The 19,345-nt window shown below is 40.1% G+C and overlaps 1 protein-coding gene across 1 annotated transcript; it reads left to right on the top strand.

Moving 5' to 3' along the window:
• Positions 1 to 2,953: 2,953 nt before the first annotated feature.
• LOC308519393 (adhesion G protein-coupled receptor E2-like) lies at positions 2,954 to 17,982 on the top strand (the record flags this gene model as incomplete). The annotated part of the gene is made up of 10 exons (XM_081091353.1): positions 2,954 to 2,996; positions 3,217 to 3,404; positions 3,588 to 3,767; positions 6,556 to 6,753; positions 7,039 to 7,274; positions 9,635 to 9,701; positions 10,095 to 10,186; positions 11,950 to 12,118; positions 12,202 to 12,312; positions 16,744 to 17,982. The coding sequence occupies 10 exons, from the start codon at positions 2,954 to 2,956 to the stop codon at positions 16,762 to 16,764; spliced, it is 1,305 nt and encodes a 434-aa protein (XP_080947479.1). The 3' UTR covers positions 16,765 to 17,982.
• Between the last annotated feature and the right edge of the window lie 1,363 nt (positions 17,983 to 19,345).

Here is a 19,345-nt window from a genome sequence, read left to right as displayed (position 1 = left end):
GTTTTTGTTCATTAGTTAGTTTGTTTGTTTGTTTGTTTTGGGGGGGAGAGAATTGACATCTTTATTATGTTGAATATTATAATCCATGAGCATAGTGTGCCTCTCTACCATTTTTTAAAATTCTTTTAAATACATTTTTTTTATTTTTTATTTTTACAATATACAAAATAAATCTATTACCAGATTGTACATACAAGGTAATTATCCATTTATATGCAATTAAAATTTCAAGAAAAACGATAAGAGAGTTTTTAAGGACTGCAGCATGGGTCAAGGCTGGCTGCCTGACTCAGAGGAGCCTCCAGCAGGGTGGGGTAGAGTCTCCAGGACTCATCCAGGTGGGGCCAGTGATATTCACCAGGCCAATGCAGATTCAGATTTAGCCACGTGGGGGAAGGGCTCAACACAGAAAAGGTTGTGTCTGCTTGCCAGCTGCATGGAAGGATTCAACACAAGGACAATGGCAGCTGTCCCTCCACCCCACACCCTGAAGCCACACAACTCAGTTTCTCCCTAGATGTGTGCCCCCTGCACCGCTCTCCCTCTGCCCAGAGCCCAGCGTGAGTGCCTGAAAACATGTGTGCAGACCCTTTAAAGAGGACACCTGGGTTTCCAACAGCCTTTCATCTCACCTGGGTGGACAGAATCCCTACTGATTTTCACATCTACGAGTTGTGAGGGCTCCTTTCCCAGCACTGGTACTCTGGGCTTGAGAGCTCAGTGTGGAGGTGGGACTCCTCACTTTTAAGAAGGGACCTCTGCAGCTAAGATATCTCTCTCAATGCTCAACTGCTGCACTTGACGACTGAGCCAGCTCATCTCTGCCCCCCTACCAGTCTCTATGTAGCTTCTTCTTTATATCCTTAGTTATAGGACCTCTCTACAGTTAGTCTTCCAATGGTTCTCCAAGTTGATTGTTCTATAATTTAGAAATTATTTTGGTGTGGTCATGGGAGTAGATGAGCACAGTGTTACCGACCTTGTCATTTTGACCAGAACTCAGTACCATACTGTTGTGTGTGTTTTTGTCTGTTTGTGCGGTGTTGGTTTTTTTGTTGTTGTTAAAATATATTTGTATTGATTTCAGAGAGAAAGGGAGAGGGACAGAGAGATAGAAACATCAATGATGAGAGAGAATCATTGATATGCTGCCTCCTGCACACCCCCACTAGAGACCAAGCCTGCAAACCAGGCATGTGCTCTTGACCGGAATCAAGCCTGGGACCCTTCTGTCTGCAGGCCGATGCTCTATCTATCCACTAATCCAAACTGGCTAGGGCATACTGTTTTGATTACTGTAGGTTAGCAGTAAGTTTGAAAGCAGGAAGTGTGAGTTCTCCAGATTTGTTTTTTATTTTTAAGATAGTTTTGAGTATTTGAGGCAATGCCCTATGAATTTTTAAATGAGCTTTTGAATTTCTGTAAAAATAAGTAAGTAAAATGATATTACACTATTGATATGGATTGCATTGAATCTGTAGATCATTTTGGGGACCATTGCCATCTTAACAATATTAAGTCTTCCAATCCATTAATATGGGGTGTCTTTCCATTTGTTTAGGTTTTTTAATTTTTTTCAAAAATATTTGTACTTTTCTGTGTACATATTTTGAACTTCCTTATATAAAACTAGAGGCCTAGTGCATGAAATTTGTGCACTTGGTGGGGGGTGTCCCTCAGCCCAGCCTGTGCCTTCTCACAGTCCAGGAGCCCTCTGGGGGTGTCTGACATCCTTAGCACTACTGCATTGGCCTCTCCCGCCACCGCCACTGCGTTCTCCAGCTTGAGCCCAGCTTCTGCATTAAGTGCTTGCCCCATGGTGGTCAGTACACATCATAGAAACCAGTTATTTTGCAATTCAGTCAATTTGCATGTTAGCCTTTTATTATATAGGATTATTCCTAATACTTTGTTGAATAATTTTGCATTTATGTAAATTAGATATTGGTCTGCAGTTTTATTTTCTTGTGATGTCTTTATCTTATTTTGTTTTCAGGATGATGGTGGCCTCATAGAATTATTTACATAATCTTCCTTCCTCTTCTATTTTATGGAGAATTTTACAAAGAATTAGGGTGAATTTTTCTATAAATAGCTGGTAGACTTTACCAATGAAGCCATAAGTTATAGGCTTTTTACTTGGGGAAACTTTAATTAATGGTTCAATCTATTTAACTGTTATAGGTATGTCCCAATTTTCTATATCTTATTAATTCCATTTGGATAGTTTGTATGTCTCTAGGAATTTTTTCATTTCATCCAGGTTATCTAACTTGTTGAATAATTGTTCATGATATTCTCTTATAATCCTTTGTAAATCCACATGATATATATGCCATTATTATGTACACCAAATATTATGTGTTATAGTATTATCATGTTTACTAAATAATAACATTATATATAAACTAGAGGTCTGGTGCACAGATTTGTGCACAGGTGGGGTCCCTCAGTGTGGCCTGCAGCTCCTGCCTGTGGCTCCTGCTCATCCCAGCCCCACTGCACCAGCTGCGGGCTCGGGCCCAGTCAGTTCCAGTCAGGCAGTCCCAATCAGGAGAGGCTTGTGCCACCACAGCGGTGAGCCCTGTGTCTGGTGCCCATCAGTCAGCTGAGCTGCCACTCCCGTTGTGGGAGCACACTGACCTGCATTGAGTGTCTGCCCCCCGGTTGTCAGTGCACGTCATAGTGACCAGTCAACCAGTCATTCGGTCATCTGGTTGTCCGGTAGCTTAGACTTTCATATATATAGATAATATATATTATGTAATATATAAATATATAATACATTTATATAATATATTAATTATATATAACAGGGTATTATAGCAATCATTGCAGGTTCAATTACTAATCTAACAACCCCACAATGTAACTCCCACAATTCATAGAACTGTCTCTGAAGATAAAGAAGCAAGGAGACAGGAAGGCCACCTTGAGTGTTAATCAGGCAAAGATGGTGCTGGACTGGGATATAGTACAGGAATCTGGTGACTCAGGTAAGGCTGAGATGGGGAGAAGTTCACTGAGGTTTCACAGCGGGACAAGATACCCAAGGGTGGGACAAATGGAGAATTAAAGTTTAAAGGAAAGTGTGGGCTATTGTGGGGGCCACAAGAAAAGAGTCTACCTGAAGAAGGGGTCCTGTGGGCACCACAAGAGGTCAACCATGGTCTTTTCCTACAGGTCCGTCTACGGTGGGCCTTTTCTCCACACCAGGAATGGGCAAGTTTATGGCTAAAGCCCCCCTAGTTCTAGAAACTGAGGAGCAGTCAGTTCTGAATGAGACACACAAGGGCATGCTGCAGGAAGTCTCCCCTGTCCTGCTGTCAGATGTCATCTCCGTCTTTGTGAGCAATAATAACACCCAGAACCTAAGCTCCCCAGTCACCTTCATCTTCAAGCATGTGAGTCCTGGGGGGGTGGGGCTATAGATATAAAATGAGCCTGATTGCTGGGAATAGACTTCAGGCTCTGGGGGCTTTCCCATGGGTGCATCATCTCCCCAGGAGAGCCCATCACAAGCAGGATTTGGGTCAGCATTTCTGAGCACCAGAAATACCAGCTCACACCTTGCCCTGTTCCTACAGTCAGTGACCCCGAGGCCAAAGCAGAAGGTGTTCTGTGTCTTCTGGGAGCCTGGCCAGAATGGAAGTGGTCATTGGTCCACCAAAGGCTGCTGGAGGGTGGGTACTATAGACACCAGCACCACCTGCCAATGCAGCCACCTCAGCAGCTTTGCCGTCCTCATGGCCCACTATGATGTGCAGGTGAGAGCCCTAAAAGGGGATGAATTTAATATCCATTGCTATGTAATAAATTCCCACAAATGTAGTGTCTTTAAAAAGACACACATGGATTCATTATCCTGCAGAATCCTCAGGTCAACAATCTGGCACAGCATACCTGGGTTGTCTACTCAGGGCCTCACAAGACTAAAATGATCATGTCAGCCACGCCTGTAATCTCATCTGAGTTGTGCAGTTCTCTAAGCTCCCTGGTTGCTGGCAGAATTCAGTTCCTTGCAGTGTAGGACTGATTTCTCACTTTCTTACCTGCTAGCAGTAGAGGAGCACACTCAGCTCTTGGGCCGTGATGGGGAACCTTTTGAGCTCAGCGTGTCAGCATTTTAGAAAAACCCTAACTTAACTCTGGTGCCATGTCACATATAGAAATTTTTTGTTATTTGAAACCATAGTAAAACAAAGATTTATATTTTTGATATTTATCTTATATATTTAAATGCCATTTAACAAAGAAATATCAACCAAAAAAATGAGTTCGCGTGTCACCTGACACACGTGTCATAGGTTCGCCATCACTGTCCTAGGGGCTCCCTGCATTCTTTCTTGTGTACCCCTCCCAAGACCACTCACAGGGTATTAGTATTGCTCACTGGAAGCCAGCAGGAGAATTGCCCTTCCATTAAAGCACCCTCAAACTTTGAATCAGGTAAGGGCTCATTTGATTAGATCTGGCCCACACATGATAAATCCCTCTCTTTTAAGTTAGTTGATTGTGGACCTGCAAAATGCCTTCACAGGAGCACCTAGATGGCATTTGACTGAAAACCTGGAGGCATTTATAGGTACACATGCTGGTGGGGTTATGATTGCCAAATTAAAATTCTGCCACCATGGGGGGTTTTCAGGACAGGGGTTATCAGGGGCTTCAGAAAGGAAGATTTGGTGATGACAAAGTTCAGAGGTAACGGGGGATCCAGTGAGTACAGGTGAGTCAGTAGCCATGTGTGCCTCCTCTCCTGTCCAGTTGACCTGGTTACTTCTCTGGTTCACCAAAACCAGAAACTTGCTCAGGTAACTTCAGGTAATGGGGCATTGACTGAAATAAATGTGGCACCCACATGAAAAGGATAATAGCCAAGTGGCCAGATCTCATAGAAGCCTCCAGAAGTGTGAACAACACTCCAAGACCATGTTTCCTCCGGCCACATCGCTAGGTATCATGATATTCATACTTTTATTTACATACTGTTTTACATTTATTGAAGACTTAAAATATTTACATTTCAAATTCAAACAGAATGAGAGAGAACCCAGACACTTAGTTCCTCTTGCCGCAACCAGTTAAAGTTGTTAGTTTCTCCTGCATTTTTCTTTGAATATTTTATACATATAGGGTCAGGCAAAAGTAGGTCTACAGTTGTTTGTATGGAAAATAATACAATAGTTAGCAAATAATAGTACAAGAATAAACTCTGTTTTTCACATACTCACAACTGTAAACCTAATTTTGCCTCACCCTGTATAAAAATAATGCATGTATTAGTTCTTTGGTTTTTCTCTTCTCAAAGACTTGGTGGAGTGTGTGTGTGTTTTTCACTGTTGTGCAAATTGTGTTTTATTTATTGCATCTAAGAGAATTTTCTATTCCAGCCTACAAAGAGACACTTCATTATTTTTATTGCCACAAAGCATTTCATTTTGTGAATGCTTTGTAAATTACACATCAAGACCCCCTCTTGGGGGTTTTCTTTTGATCATTTGCTAATAAATAATGTTGCAATTGTTTACACACACTTCCTTCTTCTCACATGATCATCTATAAGCTTAGTCATGCCCAAAAGTCTAAAGAAAAATAAACCCTATGCCTGGCCCGTGTGGCTCAGTTGTTTGGGCGTTGTCCAGTGCACCACAAGGTTGCTGGTTGAATTCCCAATCAGGGCACATGCCTGGGATGCAGGCTCTATTCCCATGGGGGTTGTGCAAGAGGCAACTGATGTTTCCTCTCATATCAATGTTTCTCTCTTTATCACCCACTCCCTTCCTCTCTCTCTAAAAATCAATAAATATACTTTATTTTTATGTTTTTATTGATTTCAGAGAGGAAAGGAGAGGGAGATAGAAACATCAATGATGAGAGAGAATCATCAATCACCTGCCTCCTGCACACCTCCCTACTGGGGATTGAGCCCACAACCCAGACATGTGCCCTGACCGGGAATCGAACTGTGACCTCCTGGTTCATGGGTCAACACTCAACCACTGAGCCACACCAGCTAGGAAATTTTTCTTCAGTGACATTCTTTTTTTGTTGTTGTTAATCCTCACCTGAAGCTATTTTTCCATTTTAAGAGAGGGTGGAAGGGAGAGAGAGACAGAGAGAGAGAAAGAAACATCGATGTGAGAGAGACACATTGACTGGCTGCCTTTGCACACCCGACCAGGGGTAGGAATCGAGCCTGCAACTGAGGTACATGCCCTTGACCAGAATCAAACCTGGGACCCTTCAGTTCACAGGCCAAATACTCTTTCCACTGAGCCAAACTGACTAGGGCAAAAATATTTTAAAATAAATCAACTCTTTGAATTCCAGGACTTGATCTTGAGTAAGGTCTCTTCTATCCCTCAATTCTTCCAGGGTCTGAATTAATCCATTTAGAACCCATTAACTCTAGATTACCCACCAAAATCACAAATTAGGTGGCTCCTCCATTCCTGATTTTGTTACACTAAAAAATGAAACTAAATATGGTGGAAGAGTCATTAACCCAGGCCAGGAAAGTATAACTGATATCTCCTCTTTGCTGGGTTCCAGGATGATGATCCCGCCCTGGCTGTGATCACCTACCTGGGGCTGAGCCTCTCTCTGCTGTGCCTTCTCCTGGCGGCCCTCACCTTCCGGCTGTGCAAAGCCATCCAGAACACCTGCACCTCACTCCACCTGCATCTCTCACTCTGCCTCTTCTTGGCCCACCTGCTCTTCCTCACAGCCATCGACAGCACTGAGAACAAGGTACTGACACTGTCTCAAAGGACATCTGTCCTCCCTGTGGGATGTGGAGTTCATGGCGCCATGCTGCATTGAACATCTTAATGGCCTTGAACATCTTAATGGCCTTGTGTTTTAGGAATGTCACAGGAGTGAGTAGCCAATTTCACAATGACTGACCCAACTAGAAGACACCCCCTTTTTTGACATTTCCTTCATATACATCAGAGTTCCCCAAAAAAGTATAGGAGAGGTCCCAGATCCATGCTCTACCCTGACAATCCCACCTGGTAACTCACTCCTCCCCAGTTGCTGTGCGCCATCATCGCGGGCGCCTTACACTATCTCTACCTGGCCTCCTTCACCTGGATGCTGCTGGAGGGCCTGCACCTCTTCCTCACCGCGCGCAACCTGACGGTGGTCAACTACTCCAGTGTGAGCAGGTTCATTAAGAAGTTCATGCTCCCTGTGGGCTATGGAGCCCCAGCTGTGAAGGTGTTCATTTCCGCAGCTTCCAAGCCTCACCTTTATGGAACACCTACCCGGTAAATAAAAGTTCCCACTGTCCTCATCTTCTCCACATGGTCAGCAGAGAGCCAATGTAGCACTTTAATTTCACTAGAATATGATAGGTATAGGAAAACAGTAATAATGACCCAAAGACATATTCCTGTTTCCATGATTATATTCCTTGAAGTGACTGTTATTAGGAACTTAAAATTTCATTGTTTCAAATGTTAATTATATAGTATGTTAATAATTATATGTTTATATAATATTAATTGTGCATTACATTCATTACCTATACTTTTATAATAAACATTAACAATCATAAATTAATACATGGTTAAAATAAATAAGCTGATTTTTATCTTTTCAATTTAATTATTTTAAATATTAATTATAATTATATTAAAGACTATGTTACATTTAAAACTATTGTACATAAATTTAATCAGTAAATGTATATTAAAAAATACTCATTGCATTAATTGAGGGGACTGTTTTAAATATTCTAGGAAGCAAAATGAAAATGAAGGGATGGCATTGGTTGGTGTAACCTACTTCTCTCCTTAATTAAAAAAAAAGAGGGAGAGAAAAAAATGGGGAGGGAAAATTATTTAGATGATGAAATTGTGATGACCAGAGCTAAGATTTAGAAGTCATTTTGGACATGAAATCTATATTCCAAATATTTTTCATGTATCAGCTCAAGTCATCCTCCCAACAACCTGCTGAGGTAGAATGGTATTATATGAATTTTGCAGGTAAGGAAATTGAGGTACAGAGATTTCTGACATGGTCCAAATCACACAGATGGTTGGTGGCAGAACTGGGATCAAATAGAGGCCATCTGGCATTTACAACATACTCCTACTTTGAAATAATTAATGTCCACCAACATCGGAGTAGCCCTGGTCAGATGGCCTTCCTATATAGCTTGCATAAAAGTCAGCAAACTGTAAAGGGCTGCAACTTTGCCGACCATGTACTCTCTGTTGCAACGACTCACCTCTGTCCTTGTAGCACAAGAGCTGCCATAGACAATATGCAAGAGAATGAGTGCAATTTTTTTCCCGTAAAGCACATTCACAAAATCAAGTGGTGACCCCATTTGACCCACAGGGTGCAGTTTACCAGCATTGTCTTAGTAGTGTTGGCTTTGAGTCTTCTGGTGGGTCCAGCTAATTTCATGGTACTCACACCTCCCAACTCATTCACAAGTATCTCACATGGGGTCATTTCCAGTTCTATCATTTCTATCAGTGTGGCCTTGATGTGCTATGTTTCCTTAAGCATTAGATGCCAACCTGTGGTCACTGGAGTCTCAGTGTTGTCATGAGGAATAAATTATGTAATGCACATGAGCCCTACCTTAGTACTGTTATCAGGTTACTGTCATCATCTTTTTTTACTACCATCTTGCATGTCCCCAATTTTTTCACCTTCTATACACCTGCTCATCCATTCATATCTTGGAATAAACACAATCAGTTCCCTCAGGGGACCCTTCCCAACTACCTGAATCTCCTATACCACCGACTAGGCAAGCTGTCCACTATGTGTTTTCATGGCTCCTCACACTTGACCATAAAACTCATCATCTTGATTGTTTCTATTGTCTAACTCAGGGGTCCTCAAACTACGGCCCGCGGGCCACATGCAAATACAAATATTGTATTTGTTCCCGTTTTGTTTTTTTACTTCAAAATAAGATATGTGCAGTGTGCATAGGAATTTGTTCACAGTTTTTTTTAAACTATAGTCCAGCCCTCCAACGGTCTGAGGGACAGTGAACTGGCCCCCTGTTTAAAAAGTTTGAGGACCCCTGGTCTAATTAGTGACCTTCCCTGAGGACTGAGACCAGACTGCCTCCATTGCAGCTGGGTCTCGGGTCAAGCAGAGGTCCTGATACAGAGGCAACACAATATTTGTCCAATAAACCATAACTTAATTTACTTATTGATATTTTTCATTTAAAAATGTATATTTTCTTCTGCCAGCATACCTGACAGACATTTTAAAATAAATTTATCTTTTCAAAAACATTATTATGGCATGATTGATTTATACAATGCTCTACATAGTGAAGGTATGTAACCTGATGAGTTTGAATTTAAGTATAGAACCAGGTCCAGCACCACCATCAAGGGCATACACAAAGTTTCAGTTATGAAAGAGTAATAAGATAAGATCTATTAGAGTATAGGGAATAATTAACCATATTGTATTGTATACTTAAAACTTAGTAAGAGGATAGATCTAAGCTTAAAGGTTCTTATCAAAAAGAAACAATATTAGCAATAGGAGGAAGAAGAAACTATGGGTGGTGAAGGATCTGTCTACCAAGTCTTTATGCACAAAGGCAAATAGATTCTTCAGTCTCTTTCCATCTCTCTTTTAGATGCTGGCTCAGCACCCAAAAGGGATTTATATGGACCTTCCTTGGCCCCGTCTGCATCATCTTCTCTGTGAGTAAAGGATGACATGAGAGCATGCTTCCTGCCCAGCTGAGGGTCTATCGAAGAGCAGGTGTATAAGGAGGGTTACAGGCAGGATGAGAAATCCTTAAAGTTTGCCCAGGACTGAGGAGGCTTACAAGAGGCTAAATTTCTCTTTTAAAACCAGGATAAAGGGATTTCCTCTCACTTTCAGTGCTAAAATGTGGAGATTGCCGTGAAAACTGGGACAAGTTGATCACCCCAGTTACAGGACAAGCATAAGCCTGTGTTACTAGATGGTCCCTTTTTCTATGACTGCTATGAAATATAAACGTGTCTTACCTGCTGAGTTAGGAGTTGGATGAGCCAGGAAGAAGGTGTACAGATGGAATATATTCAATATGCCTTATGGGGTTTCTGCAGGTTAACTTGGCTTTCTTTCTGATGACCTTCTGGATTCTGAAAACCAAGCTCTCCTCACTCAACAGGGATGTGTCCACCCTCCAGAACACGAGGTGAGAGGGGTCAGAGGTGCACACCGCCCCATACAAAGGGTATTGGTCCAGGAGCAAAACCCTATGGTTCCAAGCTCCTGGTGTCCTTTCACGGGGATTTTGAGGGGTCAGGAGAGAGGTGCAGCCACCCTCTCTGGAAACCAGCTCAGGAAGTGTGGTTTGCTGCTGAAACCCAAGTCAAAAATATTTTGTTTCTCCATAACTCGAGCATGAAATTATCTCAGCTACAGAGAAAATTGACTTTGTTCTCTTAAACATGAATTACTTCCATGGTCCTATGAAAAAGGTCTCAGAACATTTTTATCTTTATAGAACACTTAGGAAATCACATAACTGTTCCCAGAACCCAGCAAGCATATTCATGCCCACACCGTCATGGATGCTCTTCCCTCTGTCCTCTCCACTCCTACACCTGGAAAAAAATCAAGTTCTTTCTCCACATATCACATCTTGTTAAAGGTTGGGGCATCCTTTGCTTTCCTGAACTTAGCACAGAATGAATGGCCTCTATTCTAGGCAAATCATGCTCACACTCAGTTCATGGAGAGTGAAAAAACAGGAATAGTGTTGATGGAACCTGGGCAGAGGTACCTCACACATAATAAATATTATGTGACTGTTTTCATCTTTCCATGAGACTATAAGGTTTGTGAAAACAGAAATTATCTTTGTTATTTTTAATACCCAAGACCCAGCACAGAGAATCAAGTACACAGAACGTCTCCAGTAATGCCAGTTGAAGGAAATTAGGGACATTCATGAAACATCATGATCTTTTTGAAACCCACATTATGAATTATCACTACAGCGGAACCTTGGTTCTTGAACTTAATTCATTCTGAAAGGCTGTTCGAGAAGTGGTGTTGGAAAACAAAGTCGTTTTTTCCCATTAGAAATAATGTAAACTAATGTAAATAATGTAAATTTGTTCCAGACCCCCCAAATTGTTCTGTTTTAACCTTTCCTGTATACAGTATATGTCTAATGTACTGCTTAATCTACGAACAAACACTTCTTTTCTTAAATTCATCGAACCACTCCCTGCTAGCCTTAAACTAAACATTTTCAGCACCCGTTCAAGGGTATCTTTCCAGAGGTCAGTATGCAGCATCTTCACTTTTTCACGTATCACTGCCTCTGAAATGCTGTCACTGGCTAACTGCTTTTCACTTATCCAACTCAATAACAATTTTTCTGCCTCTTCAATTGCCTTTATTGTTTCATGAGCACTTTCACACCCTTACCAACATCAGCTCTCTTGATGGCCTCTTCATGTTTTAAAAGTGTGTTAGTCGTCCATTTCACCAGCAACAAACGTAAATAAATAAATCATAAATAAATAAAATATTCACAGCACAATTTCCTGAGATGTTAGCAAGGCACGGTTTAGCTGTAAACCGACTCGAGTTGGCACGTTTTCTCCTTTGTTTGTGGCCTGAGAGACACTTTTTGTCATAATCATGTATCAGCATGAAAATGGTTATTAGGTCGAGAACTGAAGTTAACCAAGACATTTTTTCCATTAACAACTTGGTTGAGGACTAAATTATTCAAGATGGGAGATGTTCAAGAACTGAAGTTTGTACTTCAGTCAAAGTCAAAATGGCATGATAAACTCTGATAGCATTTCTGTTCAGAGGATCATTGAGAGTAGTCATCAAAGTTGATCACAACTCAGTCATGCATCCCTGGGGTACAGATAAGGGTGACCTTGATTCTGTTGTTCTGGATGCACCACGGACCTCTCTTTTCCTTCTACCCAGGATGTTGACATTTAAAGCGACAGCTCAGCTCTTCATCTTGGGCTGCACGTGGTGTCTGGGGATCTTGCAGGTGGGCCCAGCTGCTCACGCCATGGCCTATCTCTTCACCATCATCAACAGCCTGCAGGGCGTCTTCATCTTCCTGGTGTACTGTCTCCTCAGCCAGCAGGTACTATTGTCCGGCTTCCACCCAGGATTTTCCACTCTCACCCCTCTCAGTGAGCTGACTCAGAGCATGCTTTGCTTCTGTAGGTCCAGGAGCAATACCGGAAATGGTTGAAAGGGATCAAGGAAACCAAAGCCATCTCTGAGAAGTACACACTCTCCAGCAGGGCTACGTCTGAAGTCTCCAAACACAATGTGGTAAGATCACATATTGCTCCCAGAGCACTTCACTAGCTGATCCACTTTAGTAGCTCATGCCCATCACACTGGACAACCTGACATATAGCCAGTGATGCCCTAGGATGGCTCCCACTGAGTTTACTTGTAGACCCACCCCAAGGCATTTCCATGTCAACAATGGAGGTCTTCCTGTACTTCCACTTGCTGTGTTGATGTACTCACCTTGACCCTTGCCCATGATTACCTTCTCACCTGTGTAGAGCACTCACTTTGTGAGACATGGTGCATGTGTGCCGGGGTCCAACCCCAGCAGGTCCAGGGGTCCCCAAAGGCGTAGACGGAGTCGGCGAAGGAGGAAGGACATGGGGACAGCGTTCAGTTGATCAGCAGCCTAGCCAGGATCTCCAGCCAAGTTCTGGTCTCGATCTCCAGAGAGGTTCTGCTTAGGATCTCCAGCCAGGTTCTGTGTCCATGTTCCCTCGCTAGGTTCTCCAGCCAGGTTCAGTCCAGGTTCTCCAGCCAGGTTCAGTCACCAGGTTCTTGTCAGGTTCTCTTGCCAATTTCTGTAGTCAGGTTCAGTCCAGGATCTTTTGCCATGTTCTCTCCAGCGAAGTTCTTCTGTCTCTAGGTTCTGTGTAGGTTCTGTCTTCTTTCTGTCTCCTAAGTTCTGTGTCTTGTTGTCTTGTTACAACTGTATTTATACCAGTTGATTCAATCCTATCAATCTCTATTACAAAGGTTAGGGCGTTTCTTATCTCCATTCCAGGGAGTAAAGATTATGTAGCTTAAGCATGATTGTTTGTAGTTAAAGTGATTAACTACCCGCCTGGCACTTAGTTAAGGAGTTTTATTCCCTCCCTAACTTCAGGGGAAAATCCCTACGTGGGGAAACAACCTTTCTCAGAGAGGAGACCTTGGTTAAAACACATAGTGCCAAGAAGGTGAGCAAACATATTAAGAACAGTATGCCATATATGCCAGGTCCTTTGAAACAGCAAGGATGGACCGGCTCCCGGCACATGTGGTTTTTAATTTTACTTAGTGAAAAGATACAAAACATTTCCTCATAAGCAGAGAGAGAAGCTACGGTTGGTCAGCTCAACAAGCAGAAACTAATGATCTGAAGCTGTGATGCTCAAACCGCACAGTCACAGCACCATCCTTTATCCCAACTCATTCCATGCTACCCTCTATATAAAGAACAATAAATACATGGCATATATAGTCATAAAAGTTAGTAAAATAAGTGTTAGGTTGGGTTTGAGACTTTACTTAAGAATCTACAATTGTTCCTGGAATTTTCAGCACATACAAATAATGCAAAGCCAGGAAGGAGATTCACAAAGGGCTGAGGAGGGATCCCAACAATAGCAATGAACATATGTATATTCTGGTTTATAAAATCTTGTCTCATGAGTTTTGTTCACATGTTCTTCACATCAGCTCTTGAAGATAAGTATTATTATGTTCCCATTTGGTAGGTAAAGAAAATGAGACTCATAGGTTCTACATGAATTGTGCAAGGTTTTCAGACAATTCACTTTTTCTCCCAACTTCCATGGACCCACCATGCTGCTTGCTAAGCCTTATGCATATTTATCATCCACTTGTTTGTCCAACCCTCTACAACTAAGCCATCCAAATTCTCCATTCATCAAGAATATCATTCTTCTAATTCTTTCCTTTCCAGCAGGTGTTTCTACCAGTTTCTTTCATAGCAAATCAAGTAAGCAGGATGAAATAAGGTCAACTTTGTGCTCTCAAAAACACAAGGCATTGGACATCTGGTTCATTTTCTCCTCATCCCATCAAATGTGCTTCTGACTTTTTTAAGGCTAGTCCTTCTATTGCATTTTGGTTCCCAACACTCTTGACTGCTCCATAACTTTACATTACTGTTCATGCATTCTCTCTCTGAACCTTGCACTGTCTCACCTACTCAACAGCATCATTGCAACCACCTTCATTGCAACATGCTAAATCTCTCTTACTAAAAATTATTAAAGTTATACATTTAATCCCTCCCTCTTCTTCCTCAAACACTCAAAAACTGGTATGTGCCTCCATCATTCCACCAAACAGCTCTCTCTTAAGCCTCTAATGACCTTCATATCACTGGATGAAATAAATATTTGTTGGTCCTCTTAGTACTATCGGGTGTTGTGGTTACTGCCTCCATCATGAAACCTCTCTTTTGTTCCTGGTTCCTAGATCTCAACATCCCTGGCATTCTTCCTAACTTTCTGGCTGAACTGTCTTCATCTTCTTTAGATTTCATTTACTCTACCCAGCTTTGTCCTAGAAACACTCCCATTATATATATATATATATATATATATATATATATATATATATATGGCTAATATGCAGTGCCCCCTCACAAGTTCGACAGGGAGACTGGGAGTTCGATCACTCGCTATGACGTGTGCTGATCATTAGGCATTAGGGGGCAGCACAGAACAAAGGAAGGGCCCAGCCAGAAGGCCCCAATTGGCCCTGATTGCTGGCCAGGCCTAGGGACCCTACCTATGCATGAATTTCATGCACCGGGCCTCTAGTTATACTATACTCTCCTGATAGACAATCCTGTCTACAGGGACTCAATGAGTTATGCAGAAGGAAATAATAGCCAAATAGTTTCTCTAGTCCTGAATTACCTTTGAGCCCAGACCACAATTTCCAATTGCTTACTTAATACCTTTACTTAAATATCTCAGAAGCAATCCAACATGGCCATAAAAGAATTTATCATTTTTTCACCAATTTAATCCTCTTCAGGGTTTCTCATCTCTTTCAGTGGCATTTCCATTCATCTCATTGCACTAGTCAGGACCTGGAAAAATCATTAATTTTATTCTCTTTCCTACCCTGTTCCACCCCAAACCAGTCCATTGCTAAATCATGTTAATATTTCCTCCTCAGTACTCATAGATCTGTCTTGTTAATACTGGCTCCATCACCTCCTCCCTAAATGCAGCTGTCATCTTTCCTTGGCTGTATTGCAAAATCCTCCTAACTGGCTTTTCTTATCTATTATCTCCTGCAACAGTTGTTCACATAAAACTCGGTGTTACATTCTCAAAACAAAAATGTGATATTCTACCACGTTGCATAAAAATCCCCAAAATGGTTCCCCAATTCCACGAGGATCAAGACCAAATATACAAGGGTTCCAATTTCCTCCACATCCTCACAAAAACTTGTGGTGGTTTAGTTTTTTGCTTTTGCTTTTTTAAATCCTCATCCTAAAATAGATTTGAGAGAGAGAGAAAGAGAGAAAAACATCAATGTGAGAGAGAAACATCGAGCTGTTGTCTACCATATGTGCCCCGACCAGGGATGGAACCTGCAACCTGGGTATGAGCCCTGACTGGGAATCAAACTCAAGACCCTTCAGTGCACAGGGCGAAGAGTCAAGCAACTGAACCACACTGTCTAGGGCTAGTTTTTTATACCTTAGTTGGTGTACAGTGCATTAGGCTTTTGGTTTGTTTCCCTAATGTCTAATGATATTAAACATCTTTTCACGTGGTTATTAGCCTTTTGCATATCTTCTTTGAAGAAATAGCTATTCAAATCCTCTTGCCATTTTTAATTCAGTCATTTATCTTTTATTGATAAGTTGTAAAAATTCCACATAGGTTCTGGACACAAGTCCCTTGGCAGAGATGATTTGCAATTTTTTTCTCCCATTCTTTTCATTGGTTTTTCACACTCTTGATCCAATTGGTGCATAATTTTTTTTTTACTTTGTAAGAGTGAAAATTATCTATTTTTTTGTTTACTTGTGCTTTAGATATCATATTTAAAGAAGAATTGACTAACGCCCATAAGATTTATATGTTTTCTTTCAAAATATTTATAGCTTTAGTTATTACATTTAGGTATATGATTTAGAATTTTTAATGGTTTGAGGTTTTTACAGTGTGACGTACATGTTCTTTTACATGTGGCTATCCAGTTTTCCCAACATCATTTATTGAAAAGATTGTTCTTTCCATTGGTGAATTATCCTGACATCCTTGTCAAAAGCAATTCATGATAAATATAAGGTTTTATTTTGGGGCACTTAACTCTCTTCCATCATCTATCTTGATTACTATAATTTGTAGCAAGTTTGAAATTGGGGAATTGACTCCACAAATTTTTTCTTTTTTATCAAGACTGTTTCAGCTGTTCTGGACCTTTCTAAGTCCCATATAAATTTTAAGATGTGCTTGTCAATTTCTGAGAAAAAATTAACTGAGATATTGGTAAGCATTGTGTTGAATCTATAGATCAATGTGGAGGGCCTGCAATCTTAACTAGTAAGTCTTCTAATCCATGAACATTCAATACTTTTCCATTTCTTTAGGTTGTTTGACTTCTTTTGACAATCTTTCATAGTTTTCAGAGTACACGTCTTAACACTTTTTAATACAGTATCATTTTTTATCCCTTCCATCTCAGGAGGATGAAATTAACAACTAAACCAGATGATCCTGTCTACTGGAAAATGAAGAAAACACTGAACTGTCATCCTTTGGGCAAAGAATATAGAAAATACTTTTTGTATCTGCTATAAGTAACTCTTCTTGGCACCATTGTGGGAGAAAAGTATATAGGAAATGTTTGACATTCAGTTGCTAGAGAATTGGGGCCTTCTGGTCCACACAGCATGCTTAGCTCAATCCCAGCACAGTCAAGGAGCTATGACCCAATTCCTCAATTGTCTTGGGTTAAGGCTTAACTGTTAAGCTCTCCACTCCAACCTGTTTTTCTTCAAAAGTGTTCCTCAAGTTAAATATATATAACAAGGAAAACCATCATCAAAGGTCTACCTTATAACAACATAAAAGAGTAAAGTAATGTTCAGTTAAATACCTGTATTTGGCCTCCCTACCTACATGCCTTGACTTCTTCACTCTTCATTTCTAAAGACTTACTAATTTTTAATTTAAAAATATTTCTCTTACTCACCAAGTGCTGTACACAGATCAAGACAGATCCAGTTCCTGATTTCACAAAGCTTATATGTAAAAAAAAATGTTAGAGTAAAATCAATAGAGTTTCTACATCCTTACATTTTATAAATTTGAGTTGTGTGCAATATATATGTATTATTTCATCTAGGCAAAACCCAATCCAAAGCAATTTCACCTGGAAGAATTTCCCTATGGGTTTCCATGGACCACATTTGTATAATTTGAACATATGGGAAATGCCTGTAAATGGGTATAACATTAAAAACATCCATGAGTCCATAGTGATACCTAAAAATATCAGCTAATAATTGTAAAAGATGAGATAAAATTAGAAAATCATGATTTTTCAATATCAAGTAAATGGCCACTAAAACAAAATGTAAAAGGCTGTTGGGGGACAGACTACTCCGACACTGACAAAAAAAAAAACCCTCACAGATTACTGATTAATTACAAGGACCAAATTTACAATAGGGAAATCTGACAGTCACCATATGACCTTAATGATCAGCTTAACATTGTCAATAGTGGGTAACCTAACATTAACTCCTGATAAGACATGACTTTACAACATCCTATGTGTGTAAATAAAGAATTATTAACAAATCAGTCTAACCAAAATCTAATCCAGTGTATCAATCAAGGGTTGGGAAACTATAACATGCAGGCTAAATCCAGACATCTGCCTGCTTTTATAAATAAACTTTTATTGGAACACATCCACAGTCATGTGTTGATGGATTTTCTATGCCTCCTTTCATACTACAATGTCAGAGTTAAGCTGTTGTGAAAGACACTGCAAAATCCCAAAGCCAAAATATTTACTCACTGGCCAATGACAGAAAGAGCTTGCTGGGACCTGTTCTTTCAGACCTGAGTATTAGTATACACAAAATACATGGAACAGAATAACAAGTTAAATAGCATCATGGTCTCTATTATCCATAAACTTTTGAACAATAATAGATACAGAGGCAGAGCTGCCTCAAACAGATTGTCAAACTGCAGCGGGAAGGCCGGGGAGGGTTGGGGGGCAGGAGGTAGGGGGGTAAGAGATCAACTAAAGGACTTGTATGCATGCATATAAGCATAACCAATGGACATAAGACACTGGGGGATAGGGGAGGCTAGGGGACTGTCTAGGGCAGGGGGATAAAATGGACACATATGTAATACCCTTTGTAATACTTTAAGCAATAAATAAAAAAAAATAGCATCATGAGGAAACAATCAGGCAAATCAAGAACATAGAGCATTCAACAAGCCAGGTGATCTGGACTCTTCTAAAGTCAGTATCATTTAAAAAGATGATATCATTTTAAAAAGTGACTAAGTCTATTCTAGAAAACAGATAAAAGCAACATACAATCAAATTCAATGTCAGTCTACCAGTAAGTGGTATTCTGATTCAAATATGCAGCTATAACAATATTTTGGGAGCAATTGAAATAATTTAAATATGTATCAATTATTAAAATTAAAGTTATTAAATTGCTAATATTCTTTGGTGTTTGTAATAATAGTATTCTAGTTATGAGGAGAATAGTCTTTAGATTCTTTAATATTTACCAGATATTGGTAAATATTAAAGAATGAAGTGTCATGATATCTGCCACTATCAAAGGTTTTAGCAAGAAAATGTATATGTATGTATATACATTAAGACTTCTAATGTGACACTATATAATTGTTGACTCTAAAGGGTATATGAGTGTTTCTTGTACCATTCCAAATTCAATTTAAAAATTGTAAATAAAGGTATCATAAAAGTAAACATATTAGTTATTATTAATATAAATTCCTAGGTGTGCAGAAAATGTCTTTTCCTCTGCACAAAAGTAATTTTGTAAATAGATATCTTATAAAACTATAAATTTGCATGGCTATATGGTAATGGATTTAAAATCCAAAAATGATTTTAAAAATATTATTAAAATATTAGGAGAAAATTGAGAGAATCTGAACTTCTCTGCCTAGCAAACAAAAAATGGAAATGAGTATTGTTCCCAACCTAACAATAAAAAAAAAATCCATGTAAACTACAAAGTCATTAATTTTCTTGAACCCATAAGACAATTGAGGTAAAG

This window comes from Myotis nattereri (genome assembly GCF_964212035.1).
Source record: "Myotis nattereri genome assembly, chromosome: 5".
In the NCBI taxonomy this organism is placed as follows: Eukaryota; Metazoa; Chordata; class Mammalia; order Chiroptera; family Vespertilionidae; genus Myotis; species Myotis nattereri.
The sequence above is the reverse complement of the archived record's forward strand: the minus strand, read 5'-3'. Positions and strand labels throughout refer to the sequence as shown.